The sequence below is a fragment of the Carcharodon carcharias genome, chromosome 16 (genome assembly GCF_017639515.1).
Source record: "Carcharodon carcharias isolate sCarCar2 chromosome 16, sCarCar2.pri, whole genome shotgun sequence".
Lineage (NCBI taxonomy): Eukaryota > Metazoa > Chordata > Chondrichthyes > Lamniformes > Lamnidae > Carcharodon > Carcharodon carcharias.
The window spans coordinates 59,343,253-59,357,401 of record NC_054482.1 but is presented as its reverse complement, the minus strand read 5'-3'; the positions used below and the strand labels follow the sequence as shown (position 1 = coordinate 59,357,401).

The following is a 14,149-nucleotide window of genomic DNA, read 5'->3' as shown; positions in this document are numbered from 1 at the left end:
TTTTTCTCATTTAATTTCTCCTGTCTTCCCCCCTATCACAGACCTTCTCTTTTGTACTTTCTCCCCATCTCCCTTTCCCTATCTTTGTACTTACTTAAAAACTGTTACATCTCTAACTTTTCCACCTTTGATAAAGCATCCATTAACCTGAAATTTTAACTCTCTTTCTCTCTCCAAAGATGCTGAATATTTCATTTTCATTGTTACCCTAAATTATCTTGGAGCCTGAGGCACAACCATGGCATAAAAATCGCAACATTTTAAAAACAACATCAGAGGAGGTGGAAAATCAGGCAGGACCCAGGAATGCCGGCTCTCTAAACAGATGAGGAGACAAAGGAAGTTCCTGCTGGAGACGAGGGTGGATGGAAAATCTGTCTGCCCCGTAGCAGGGTATGACTGCAGGAGGTAAGGCAGCATTCCCCGCTGGAATTATTACTGATTATTCACAATATGTTACATTTATTTGCTACGCTACCCTGCTACAGGGCAGATTTCTAGGCATTTGATAAAGGGCCACATCAAAGGTTATTGCAGAAAATAAAAGCTCATGGTATAGGGGGTAACATATTAGCATGGATAGAAGATTGGCTGGCTAACAGGCAGCAGAGAGTAGGCATAAATGGGTCTGTTTTAGGTTGGCAAAATGTAACGATTGGTGTGCCACAGGGATTAGTGCTAGGACCTCAACTGTTTACTATTTATATAAATGACCTGGATGAAGGGATGGATGGGATGGTTGCTAAATTTGCTGATGACACAAAGATAGATACAAAAGTGAGTTGTGAAGAGGACATAAGAAGGCTACAAACAGATGTAGATAGGTTAAGTGAGTGGGCAAAGGTCTGGCAGCTGCCGTATAATGTAGGAAAATGGGAAATCGTCCATTTTGGCAGGAAGAATGAAAGAGAAGCTTATCATCTAAATGGTGAAGGATTGAAGAGCTCTGAGGTGCAGAGGGATCTGGGTTCCTAGTGCGTGAATCACTAAAGGCTAGTATTCAAGTACAGCAAGTAATTAGGAAAGCTAATAGAATGTTATCATTTATTGCGAAGGAATTGAATACAAAAGTAGAGAGGTTAAGCTTCAGTTGTACAGGGCACTGATGAGACCACATTTGTGTACAGTACTGGTCACCTTATTTAAGGATGGATGTAAATGCACTGGAAGCAGTTCAGAAAAGGTTTACCAGTCTAATACCTGGCTGTCTTAGGAGGAAAGATTGGACAATTTGGACTTGTATCTGCAGGAGTTTAGAAGAGTAAGGGGTGACTTGATTGAAACATATAAGATCCTGAGGGGTCTTGACAGGGTGGATGTGGAGAGGATGTTTCCTCTTGTGAAAGAATCTAGGACTAGGGGCTACTGTTTAAAAATAAGGGGTCACCCATTTAAAACAGAGATGAGGCAAAATCTTTTCACTCAGAGGGTCATGTGTCTTTGGAACTTTGATCCTTTGAATATTTTTAAGGTAGAGGTGAATAGATTCTTGGTAAGCAAGGGGGTGATAGGTTATCAGCAGTAGGTAGGATGCAGATTTCAGGTTACTATCAGATCAGCCATGATCTTATTAAATGATGATTCAGGCTCGGGGGCTTGAATGGCCTACTCCTGCTCCTTGTTCGTATGTATGTAAGCGTGCAGATCTTGGGTTCCTACCGAGGCCAAGGTATTTGCCTGGAGCATCTCAGAAGACTGTAGGTGATATCTAAGGTTGCAAGAATGGAATCAGTCTTATAAATGGAACTTATGTCCAGCTGGTTTAAACATCATGCCCAAAGCCGCTTGACAGTGCTGCATCTTCCTTCCCTTCCCATCAGTCCCTAACACAGCTATCCAATGATTATTCACAATATGTTACATTTATTGACATGACTTAATGTTCACCTCCAATTCCTGTCACACTTTGGGCAGAAACATCCCCCCCGGGGGGATTGTGCAGGAGTGGGCGGGGGCAGGTGCAAACCCGATTGGCGCCGCCAAAGGGGCTGCGCCACCATTTTACGTGGGCGGGCCAATTAAGGCTCGCCCAGCATGACACTCGCCCGGAAGTGCTGAGCGATTCCTGTGCGAGTTGCGGGGGGGGTGGGATTCCCTGAGTCGGGGCCTGCGCTCTTTCGCGCATGTGCGCAAAAGAGCGCAAAAATCTCCTTGAGGCACAAAGGTGCCTCAGGGAGATTTGTTCAAGTTTTAAACATCTAAATAAAGAAATTAAAAACTTTTAAAACATATCCTCTCATGTGACAGTATCACCTGAGCTGGGACAGGTCAATTAATTTTTTTGAAAATTTTTATTGAATTTGTAAACACTTCATGAAACCTCATCCCACCTGTGGATGAGGTTCCATGAAAAATGTGAAGGCTGCCTGGGCTCTTCGCCTGCCTGCCAACCTTAAGGTTGGACGGGCAGCTCATTTAATTATTTCAGTTAGTTTTTAACAGGCCTTTGACAGTAGCCGAGTTGGCTACACACCCGCCGAACTAAAAATCTAAATGATGTGCGGCGACATCGGGACACACGCCCAACGTCACAACACGTCATTTTACATGATGGCGAGCGGGCCCCGTCCCCATTCACCAACCCAAAAATTCTACCCTTTAAATACTGATGGTGAGATTGATAAACCAGGAACATCCTTTGGGGGGAATCTCACTCTCTGCTAAAGTAATTGTGGAAGTTTAGCAAAATCTAAGTTGTAAACATAAATGGATTTCCACCTAAGATTTTGTGGTGGATTGGGAGAAGCCCAAAGAAAATTCCTGGCGATAATATTTTCCCTAATACACTATTACAAAATTATGATAATACATTGTATCATTATATTCAAACAGATGCCAGCTGTTTCATATAATTCAGGAACTGTGGAACCTATCCACTCTTTCTAAGCAACAGGATCAGTAACTATATTTTGAAACTGCAATGTTTATTATTATGAATTACTTGGAATTCATACTTAGTTCATTCTGATCAATATTAATCAAACTTTAATGATACTGAAGTACAAATTACAGAATGTATTATGAGCTGTACCTTCACAGATATTATTCTGCACGCTCTCCTAATTGGTACATAAGAATATTGGAATTGGAGTAGGCCTTTTAATCCTTGAACCTGTCCTGCCATTCAACAAGATCATGACTGATCTGTAACAACTTTATGGGCAGCATTTTCCCGTTGGTGAGTGGGAGGGGCCGAGGCCCACTTGCCGACGTGTGAGATGACGTGTGGTGACATCAAGCAGGTGTCTCGACGTCAATGCACGTCATTTAGATTTTCAGTTCGGCGGGCATGCAGCCGAAGGCCATTTAAAACCTAATTAACTCAAGTTAATGAACTGCCCGTCCAACCTTAAGGTTGGCGGGCAGGCAAAGAGCCCAGGCGACGTTCGCATTTATCATCAAACCTCATCCACGGGCAGGATAAGGTTTCATGAACTGTTTTAAAATCTAATAAAAATTTAGATATTTATTCTTTGACATGTCCCAGCTCATGTGATAGTGTTATATGAGGGGACATGTTTTAAAAGTTTAAAAATCCCTTATTTAAAAGTTTAACATTGAAACAAATCTCCCTGAGGCACCTCCATGTCTCAGGGAGAGCACAGGGAACTACTCAGGGAATCTCCCCCACCGCCCGCACAACGCTCAACGCTTCCGGGTGCGCGTCACGATGGGCGAGCCTTAATTGGCTCGCCCACATAAAATGGCGGCGTGGACCTGATTGGGGACGCCGATTGTGTTCATGACCATCCCCGCCTGCCCCCGCACAACCCCCTGGACGTGGGGAAATTTCTGGCCTAAGCATCTTTTGCCCCTTATCCCTTAATACCTTTGGTTAACAAAAAATTATCACTCTTACATTTAAAATTAACAATTTACTCAGCGTCAACTGCCATTTCTGGAAGAGGGTTCGAAATTTCCTGCACATGCATGTAGGAGTGCTTCCTAACTGCACTCTTGAAAGAAGCGGATCTAATATTTAGGCTATGTTTGCTAGATATAGACAGCATAACCAGTGGAAATATCTTCTCTCTATCCAACCTATTAGTCTTAGATTTAAAATTAACAATTTACTCAGCATCAACTGTCATTTCTGGAAGAGGGTTCGAAACTTCCTGCACATACATGTAGAAGTGCTTCCTAACTGCACAGGAGTTTAGAAGAGTAAGGGGTGACTTGATTGAAACATATAAGATCCTGAGGGGTCTTGACAGGGTGGATGTGGAGAGGATGTTTCCTCTTGTGAAAGAATCTAGGACTAGGGGCTACTGTTTAAAAATAAGGGGTCACCCATTTAAAACAGAGATGAGGCAAAATTCTTTCACTCAGAGGGTCATGTGTCTTTGGAACTCTCTTCCTGAAAAGGTGGTGAAAGCAGAGCCTTTGAATATTTTTAAGGTAGAGGTGAATAGATTCTTGGTAAGCAAGGGGGTGATAGGGTATTATTGCTCAAATCAACTTTTAATCTTTTAAATTCCAGGGAGTATAACTTTAGTTTGTGTAATCTTTGCTCGTAATTTAACACTTGGACTCCAGAAGGCCGGATTTTGTGCTCCTGTTTTGGGACCACATAGAGTCGGGAATTGGGAAAAAATTGGGAAAAAACAGATACTAAGCAGCAAAGGCAGAAGTCCCATCCCCATTTCGATCTCTGGCTACTTTCAGTGGAGCAGGAAAGGGGACGGGGGTGGAATCCCATAGGCTGCTGTTTAGAAGTTGCCAGCACCATTCTGGAAGCGGGCTTTTCAAAACTTTTGCAACTTTCAGCGTAGCAACCGTGTTTTGGAATCTTTCTTGAATCACACGTGCAGAGTGGAGGCATGAGCCATGGATTGGAGGCAGGAAGAGTCCAAGAGGTGAGTAAAAATTGTGTTGGCTCTTTTACAGTTCATCATCAAATGCTGTAGCCTGAGTTACATCTCTGTATAATTAAGTGTGAGATAAATAGCTAATTGTTCAAACTCTCCCCTGTCTGTCATTCATCCTTTGCAGAAAAGCTCAGCCACCAGTTTAATTGTTTGAAAGCTGTGACAGATATAGGAGCTATCAGTTGCCCTCACAACACTAATGAATGCTACACGGCAGGGTTTCTTTGCACAGCTGCCCAGGGACATGTGAGTTTGATCACTTGGCTGTCTTTCAAAGCACTAATGTATTTTGCATTGCAGGGTTTGTTTGTACAGCTGTCCAAGGGAATGTGTGTTTGATGACATTTTAAAGAGGTTTTTAAATGCCTATCCAAGTGATGTTTTCTTAATTTGGCAGATTTATGAGCTTTTCAAAGAGCTCCAAATGTTACTATAGGATTTTTGAGTTATGTTTATGGATCAGATACTGGTTGAGGGGTTAGGTTGGCCCATCTCCAGGTTTTCCTCCCTCCAAGAGATGAAAATCCTGCCTTTGCTGGGATGGAGCAGGGATTGCAATATTAGGATCATTCACAATACCTGATTCCCACCTCAATGATGAAAATCTGGCCAAGGTATCATTCTGGTGAATCTATACTGCACCCAAGACTAATATATCCTACCTAAGGTATGCTGCCCACAATTGAATATAGTACTTCAGATGTAGTCTAACCAGGTTTTTATTAAGCTACAGAATAACTCCTGTAGTCTTTTGTCATTTGGTAGTACAGAACTTGAGTACTGCTGAAAAAAGAGACATGTCGAAGCTTTTAATCTTGCACTCATCAGGACACTACGCAAGAATACTAATATATTGATATTCTTGTGAAGTGTCCTGATGAGTGCAAGGCAAAAAGCTCTGACAAGTCTCTTTTTTCAGTAATACTCCTGTACCCTTATATTTTAGTGATCTAGATATAAAGCTTTGCATTCCAATTAGGTTTTTTGATAATTTTCTGTACTGCTCCATGATATTTTAAGGGTCTTTGTACATTGACCCCTAAGTCTTTTTGGACCTCCACTGTTTTTAGATTTTTACCCCTGAGTAAGTCTTTGATCAATCTTTATATGTCAATGTGGATGACCTCACATTTCTCTACATTGAGATCCATTTGCCACAGTTTTGCCCATTCACGTAATCCATTAATCTCTTTGTAATTTTATGCTTCCATCTACACTACTGATAATACTATCTATCTTTGTGACATTATCAAACTTGGATATGTCACCCTCCATCTCATCATCTGTCATTAATAAAAATGGTGAATAGTTCAGGCACAAACACAGATTCCTGTGGGTCGCCATTAGTTAGATGCTGCCAATTAGAGTACCTGTCCCTTGTCTCTAGCCTCTGTTTTCTGCTGGTTAGTCCATTTCCTAACCAGGTTAATAAGTTGTCTTCAGTGTTGCCTTGTGTTATTGAACATTTGTGCTGTATTGTTGAATATTTTCATGATAGTGCAGATAAAATGTGAAGGTAGATATTTCTGGGTATTTCCATTTAACATTCTAAAAACTATTTACGAATGTTCTATTGCATCACTCCAGTAAAACTTATTTTGTAGAAGCCTTTGTCAGGCAAAGACCTGAAGGCAAAGATCTGAAGGCCAAGCTTGCTAGTACTGATAGAATGACATTAAACAAGGAACCGATACTTTACTAACTCACTTGGAAATGGGATTAACACTGGCTTCAATAACCGATAAGTATTTACAGCATTTAATATTTTCAGGAAAATCTTGAATACCTGCCAAGAAAAACAAAAAAAAATCAGCATCTGAAAACCAATTTTAATAAAAAAGGTAACATTTTAGCAAAGTAGAATTATGTCACAATATCACTTTGTTTTTCCCAAATTCTTTTTCAAACACAAACATACATAGATTTAGATGTTAGTCCTTCCATTAAAGTGTCTTGAGGCAATATTTTTATTTTCTTCCTTATTTTCCCTTCTTCCCTGGCAGCTTTCAGAATCCATTCTTCATCTGGGGACCTACATAACTGATGTTGACAGTCAATTCAGCCATGTGTGTCAAAATAGCCAAACCCAATTCTGTGCTCATCTGATGTGCATATATGTTTTGGCAGAGGCTGATAGTTAGTAGTAACTCTACCTGAATTTCTCCCTGACTTACTCAGGGGACACTGTGGTTAACATTAGCATCCCCTACTATGCCACAGCTAAGATCAGCCTAACTCAGAACAGACCAGGGATCAAACCCAAAACCTTGTGCTCTGTATAAGTCAGGGGCAAAATAACATGATGCACTTAGTTATTGATCCATTGGCAGTGGGGTATCTTAAAAGTGGAGTTACTTTTAAAATACTGTTCCCATATAATTCAGAAAAAAGGGTATTCACTTATTAGTTTTTCCATTAGCTTACTACAGACTTTTGGAAACTAACCATGCTGGGCCTTCAACATGTCGCTCTGCTAATAGTCAGGCATTAATGAGGATTGGCATCTTTTCCAGTGTTTGATGCTGATCTGGGTAATTAAAAGTGATTAAGATAATGTAATATTGAAACTATCTAGTTGGTATCCAGTCCAACCTTTATAAAAATAAATTTGAGCCCCAGAATTGAATAGAATGCTTGGCCTTCACTCTCACAATGAAACCAATTTGCTGATGTACCATTACCCAAGTCAACCAAATGCTGTGTTCCAGCTGGTAGGCATGAAGGGTCTTCAATAGGTCCCTAACCAGAGACAAAAGTGGTCATTTCTTCTTATAACATAGAATAAATAAAAGGCTTTGCTTTAATAAACCATGTATAATAGGATTAGACATAACTTACATTGGTGAAATTAGCAACTCTCCATGCATCAGCACTGTTCATTCAATTGATCGTTCTTTGTTTTAAGTCACTGAGTGTTCATCATTGGCAGCCAAGCCCAATCATTTCTTTACCCAATGTCCCCACGTGCACACTATCCAGCATTGCATCACTGGATTGTGATCAGGGCCAGAAGGACTGGCTGATTTTTCCCTGTCAAGTTAAGGGGTGGCACAACCAATTATGCACCCATTACATCCCTGGTTGAACATATGGATCAAAGTTGGGTCCTTCCTCGCCTTGAGGCTTGATATTCCATTAAATAGTGTGTTTACCCACAAAAACAACAGAGGAACATATAAATAAATTCTTAATCCTAAAAGTAATCCCAACTCAACTCAAATGATACCTCACTGTCAGTGTGTATTCTAATGATGCCTGAACATTAATCCTGATCATAAAATGTGAAGAATGATTAAGTAAGTAATTCAGAATGGGCAAGTAAAAGTCCTCACAAAACATACTATCATTTTTGGATTTGATTTAATATATTTATCTCATTGCGAAGCAAAGGCACTTCCCGTGGCTTCGCCTTAAATCCAAAGGCTGCTGCCAGCCACTATTTACCCTTCGTTTTGAGTCGAGCATGACTCTTCCAAGCTGCTGAGTTTTGCTTGTCTCCCACCGACATTCTGCAAAGGATCTTGACTAGAATCTGACAATGGAAAACCTCAAAGTCCTAAATGTGCATCAACACATACAGTCCAAACCGTTATGGGCATGGTTGTTGACATGTTTGCCTGAGTAATATTTTGTATGAGCATGTTGTAACTGTACACATTTAAAAAAGGAAGCAATTCCACTATATCTTTGTTTGCAATGGCAGTGTGTAGCTAGGCCATCGAGATCAGAGGATTCCATAGTCAAATCATAGTCTATGCTAATGCAGCTAATATTCATCAGGATGGCATGAAGGGCAATGCAATTGCAGTAAGGAGGGGAAAATTATCAAGCATCCAACCCATTTCTATCTTGAGATTCCTTCTAGAAATGTACATATGTATAAGTGGTACAGAATTGGGCTCAGTGTTAACTCCCTTTAGCATCAAATAGGTGGTGTTGGCACTCAGTACATAAGGTCATACATAAAGAATGTGCACTGAGGCAAAGCGTTATGACAGCCATAAACAAGGGATTTAATCCTTTGAGGGCAAAATGAGGGGAAAATTGTCAGATGCAAGAAATTGCACGAACATAATAAATAGGTAGCAAAAGGCACATAGATAGATTACTACAATGACAGATAGGTAGAAAGATTGATATGCATAATCCATTGTCTATTCCACTAGACCATAGCCTAGAATTGGATTGTACTCAAATCAAGGTACAATTCTAATGCTGTGCACGCGGCATGTCTAATGAGGCCAGATGCAGGGTCACAGCAAATTGATCCATCGGCCTCATTTAGTTATTAGTGGACTGCAGGTACCAGTTGTAGTTCCAGAGGTAGCTCACCAGTCACAAAGGGGGAGGCAATCTGGTCAGCTCTGATTCTAGTCAAGATCCTTTGCAGAATGGGGGTGGGAGACAAGCAAAACTCAGCAGGTTGGAAGAGTCATGTTTGACTCAAAACAAAGGGTAAATAGTGGCTGGCAGCAGCCTTTGGATTTAACGTGAATCCACGGGAAGTGCCCTTTCTTCCCAAAAGACAAATATATTAAAACTATTTTTGGGCAGCATCTCTTTGAGGATGAATAGGTTTAGCTGCTAAACATTTAAAGAAACTGACCACAGCATGAACGGGTGAACAGAGGGCCTCAAACAAGCATCAGACTCTTTGTTTGAATATGCTTCTGGAAGAACTCAAACAAATGTAGCAGGTGGTGCACTTCTGGCACAAAATGTGCACACGCTCATCGCCCGCCATATCAAACCCTTTTGTGCTTTGTTTTATGCTTGTAGACTGAGCACAACATGAACTACGCCAATGATTCCACAGACTGAAAGAAAAAATAAAATCTAACGGAAGTGAAGAAAGAGCTTCTACTTGTTTACAAGCAAATCAGAAAATGGCCGCTGGATTCTGCATACAAGAATGCATCATATTCCTAAAAATGTTGCTATTCTGTCCCAAAAGTGGTAAAATACCTTCTTTGCAAGTCAGGGCTCTTTACAAATTGTTTTATACTTCAAAGGGTACTACATTCATCAAAAATTATTTGGTGAACCTCTTTCTGCTTTTTTACAACCATATGACATAAAGATGGAAATTGTGTCAAGATGTGTCCCCGCTTGTGGATAATATCAAGTTAAGAAGATGTATGACAATTCAAGGTCTTCTCCCACCTCCCAAAAAAAAGTTTGTCAAAGTTTTTTTGCGTAGGCAATACAATTTTTCAATTATGCGCTCAAAGAAGGGAAATTCTTCAAGGGAAGATAATGGACTAAAAGTATAAATAATAAACAGAACAATTCTGTTTGGTCGGGAAAGAATGTGGAACTTCCATTTACCTGTTCCCTTCAAAACATCAGGAAATCCAAATGTTAATGCAGGAGTCAATACATGTAAGTAAAGATATTGGGTTGTGTGCTTCTCACACAGTTTGTAGGAACAGGCTAAACATAATTCAACAGCTCCCCAGGTAACTAGTGGTAGATCCATTAATACAAAACAGAAAATGCTGGAAAAACTCAGAAGGACTGGGAGCATCTGTGGAGAGAGAGACAGAATTAATGTTTTGAGTTGAATATGACTCTTCCGACCTGCTGAGTTCTTCCAGAATTTCCTGTTTTTATTTCAAATTTCCAGCATCAGCGGAATTTTGGTTTAGGTAGATCCACTGATCTCTGCAAAAACTAGGAAATTTGCAAATTAAGTACTTGGGTTGTGCTGAGTTCACTAATTTCTGTCAAGGCATAAACCCTACTGTTTTACTAAGTGGCCTCACGTTTACTAAAGAATAAATTCAGCCGGAGTTTCCACCTCTAATAGTTATCAAATGGTATATTTGGATTTCAGGGGCTCAGTTCTGAATGTTTCTATGGTTGAGCATTTGAGATACTTCATTGTTTATCTTAGGCATAAAGAATGGCCACTTTGGTGATATCATGGAGGATTATCAACATCTGTGGATCTGCATGGTTTCATGCCTTCAGGAGAGAAGGAGAAAAAATTTAGAGAAAAAAGTGTCTCATAACAGAAAATAAGTCCAGTTAAATAAGTGGAAAACTAAAAGTCAACTTAATTTTTAAAAGAAAATGAGCATGTTTTGTCCTTACCATTTTTGCTGATGTCTAGTTCTCTTAGATTCACCAGGCTGGCAATGGTGGTGGGCAGATTAGAAAGATCATTGTCCGGAACACTTAGTTTACGGAGAGCTTGGCAGCTGAACAATTGCTGTAATATTAAGAAACAAATTAGAAGACAACTGCTTCTCTTCCTCTGGTCTTTAAAGAAGCATTCCATCATCAGTGGGCCCCATGGACACTAGAATCACTATTATAGCAATTTTAAAATGAGACTATAGCAAAATTCAATGGTATTGCTTTCATTCTTTACGTGCTAAATTAGTGAAGTTTGATCAAACAAGTGTGCTTTCTCTCCCTTGTGCAGTAATCACAAAAGCCACTGTTTTAAATACAGAAAGCAAGGAATTTTCTAGCCCCTCCCACCAGCGGGATCATCCGGTCCCGTTAAAGTCAACAGGGATTTGAATGGCCCGTCCCATCTGCTATGGGGAATCCCGCCGCAGTGGGGCTGGGAATTTCCTGAGGAGCAGCTCGCTTGGTGTTCCCATATTGGACCTATTACTGACAGAAGATTCTTTGAAGCCAGTATATGTGACTTCATATTCAAATTGGAATGAGAATAAAATCCATGATTGCACAAGAATCAGTAAAAGGAGGTTCATATTATAATCTTGCATTTATTGCTTTATTGTATACCTCAAAGTTCTACACATGAAATAACCTACCTTGAAATACAGTGACTATTTGCAAATGACAGCAATTTTGCACACAGCATGATTCTACAAGCAGCAATTTGATGAATTACAAATAATTAGTTTTTTGTGATGTTGGTTGAGGGACAATAGTTGGCTAAGACACCAGAACCATGCCCTGCCCTTAACAAGATCATAAGATACATTTAAATGCAAATTGCCCTTCAGCCGTTTGATCTCTTCCTTTCAGAATATCAAACTGACTGTCCCCAGTTACAGCATTTATTTATTGAAACAGATCCAGTGTCCCAGCCTCAGCCATTCCTTCTAGTGTTCCATTCCAGCTAATGATCATACTCTTTTTAAAAGGAATATTTTGACACACCCTACATTACCTGTTTCCAATGATTAAGGAGTCTATATTGAGGGAATACAGATATTAAAATTAAATGTAAGACATTTAATGTAAGAGAGCAATGGAAACAGAGGATCATTCAAGATGTGGACTGCAACAGGGACTAAAGTAGAAACCATGGCCTGGATTTTCAATGAATCGGATGACTCGAGAGCCCTTTAAAAATGGTGGCTGAGTCCCGATTCCGGGATTCTTGACCCCATTCATGGGCTGTTTGATTTCCAGGAGTGCCTTTAAAGGGTATGGACTGGTTCCAGTCCACTCCTGACCTGGCCAGCTCCATTACGGTGATAGGCATGTTCTACTCCTCTTTTCATGGAGTCGGGCTATATTTTTAGAGGGTCGTAGTTCATGGCCCCTCAGGGGAGTCATGAACACTTGTCTGCATAAAAAGGTAAGTTCAAAAGGTCCTCTTCATGCGCCCTATGCTAAAATCTGCCTTTCCAATCAGCACCCATGGCCAATTATGCCTCCTATGCCAAGCTCTGCACTTCTACCCACCTCCCATGGCCCCTCATGCCCCCTATGTCAAGCTTTGGCACCTTCATGCTAACTGACCCAGATTACACTTTCTAGAACTAATGAACCCTGCAGTGACAGTAGGATGTGTTAAAAAAAACCTTAAAAAATGCAATTCATTCATAACTTTTTCCTATGTTGAAAAAAGAGTCATTTCATTGCAAACTAATAAAATGCCAATCATCCAGGCCCTTTAAAGTATCAATAGCAAAAAACACAAACCCTTGAAACCACTTAAATTGTGTAAGCAAAAATTGTGAAATTGACGGCAGAGATCAGAGAGCTATCAATCAAATGATGTTTTTTCTAGAGCGCGGGTGTTTTATTACTCTGATGGTTGCCTGGGCTCTCAGCCAAGCATACATAACGAGGCTTGGCTGAGAGCCCAGGCATTCATTAAGCTTGTTGAAACAGCTGGACTCTTGGAAGTGGGCAAGACCAACCGTACATTTTTGGGACTTTAACCACCAGCCCCCCAGCCCGCACTTCTTATGTTGTTATCTTATTCGTAAAGAACTGCGAACTAAGTGTTACGAGAATGCTCATCCAGGATGCCACATTTGATATATTTACATGTGTACATCAGCATGGGTAGGATAGTAAGTTGTCAAGAGGAGATAATAAGCAGGATTTTCCCGTTGGCGTGCAGGTCCGGGCCCCGCACACCGATGCATAAAATGACGCGTGGTGATGTCGGGAAAACGTCACAATGCGCGCCATCATAATATTTAGGTGGGCAGATGTTCTTGGATGAACGCCCACCATTAGTTATTCATGTACTTAAGACCCTTGAGGCAGCAACTGATTACAAATTTTCGGGGCCCGTGTGATCTTCAGGACGTTGCATGGGCTTAATGGGCAGGCGGGTAGGAGACATTTGTATAAACCTCATCCACAAGTGGGATAAGAGGGGTGGGTGGGGTCACAAATGTTATCTGTCAGGCATTTAATTGTGAAAGTTACTGATACTTGCCTGTTTGAGCAGGAATACTTCAAAACTCATACCAGCTGCCTGGACAGGATTAAAAGCCTTCAGGTCAGGATTCTACAGTAAAGATCATTTTTGGGGCTTGCAGGTTTCAGGAAGCCTTCCCTTAGTCTGGGAATGGGGATTGTGCTCTCCACTGGAGGCACCTCCTCTGAGTAGGAAGGGAGGGCGAGAAGGAGGAGGAGGCCAGGAGTCCACATTCAGCCTCCAGGGGAGCCACCTTTGGGAGGAGAGGCGCAAGCACAAGGGGCGCAGGACCAACAGGAAATCCAAGGCGGAAGGGGCCACAGAAGATGCCACTATCCTGTTGCCAGGGTATACAGGCAGTGAAGTAGCTACCTCAATATGTCTGAGGTGCAGTGCTGAAGGAGGCTCCGTCTCTCAAGGGAGACGGTTACCTTCATTTGTCAGATGATAGGCCCTAAGATCTCCACAAACTGTGTGGGTAGACATCCCATGCCAGTGGCACTAAATGTCAGCTGCCCTCAACTTTTATGTCTCTGGCTCTTTCCAGGGGTCGGTGGATGATCTTTGCGGATCATCCTGTCCACACTTGTGTCAAGCAGGTGACAGACGCTCTGTTCAGGTGTGCACTGACTTT

The 14,149-nt window shown here is 41.2% G+C and overlaps 1 protein-coding gene across 2 annotated transcripts in view; it reads right to left on the bottom strand.

The window, feature by feature from the left end:
• The window catches only part of lrrc7 (leucine rich repeat containing 7), a 331,680-nt gene that overhangs the window by 288,975 nt on the left and 28,556 nt on the right, over positions 1-14,149 (bottom strand). For both annotated transcript variants that reach the window (XM_041208419.1, XM_041208420.1), the window contains exons 2-3: positions 10,965-11,082; positions 6,576-6,654 (exon numbers count right to left, since the gene is read on the bottom strand). In XM_041208419.1, the coding sequence (XP_041064353.1) occupies positions 6,576-6,654; positions 10,965-11,082 (197 nt within the window). The remainder of the gene's footprint in view (positions 1-6,575; positions 6,655-10,964; positions 11,083-14,149) is intronic.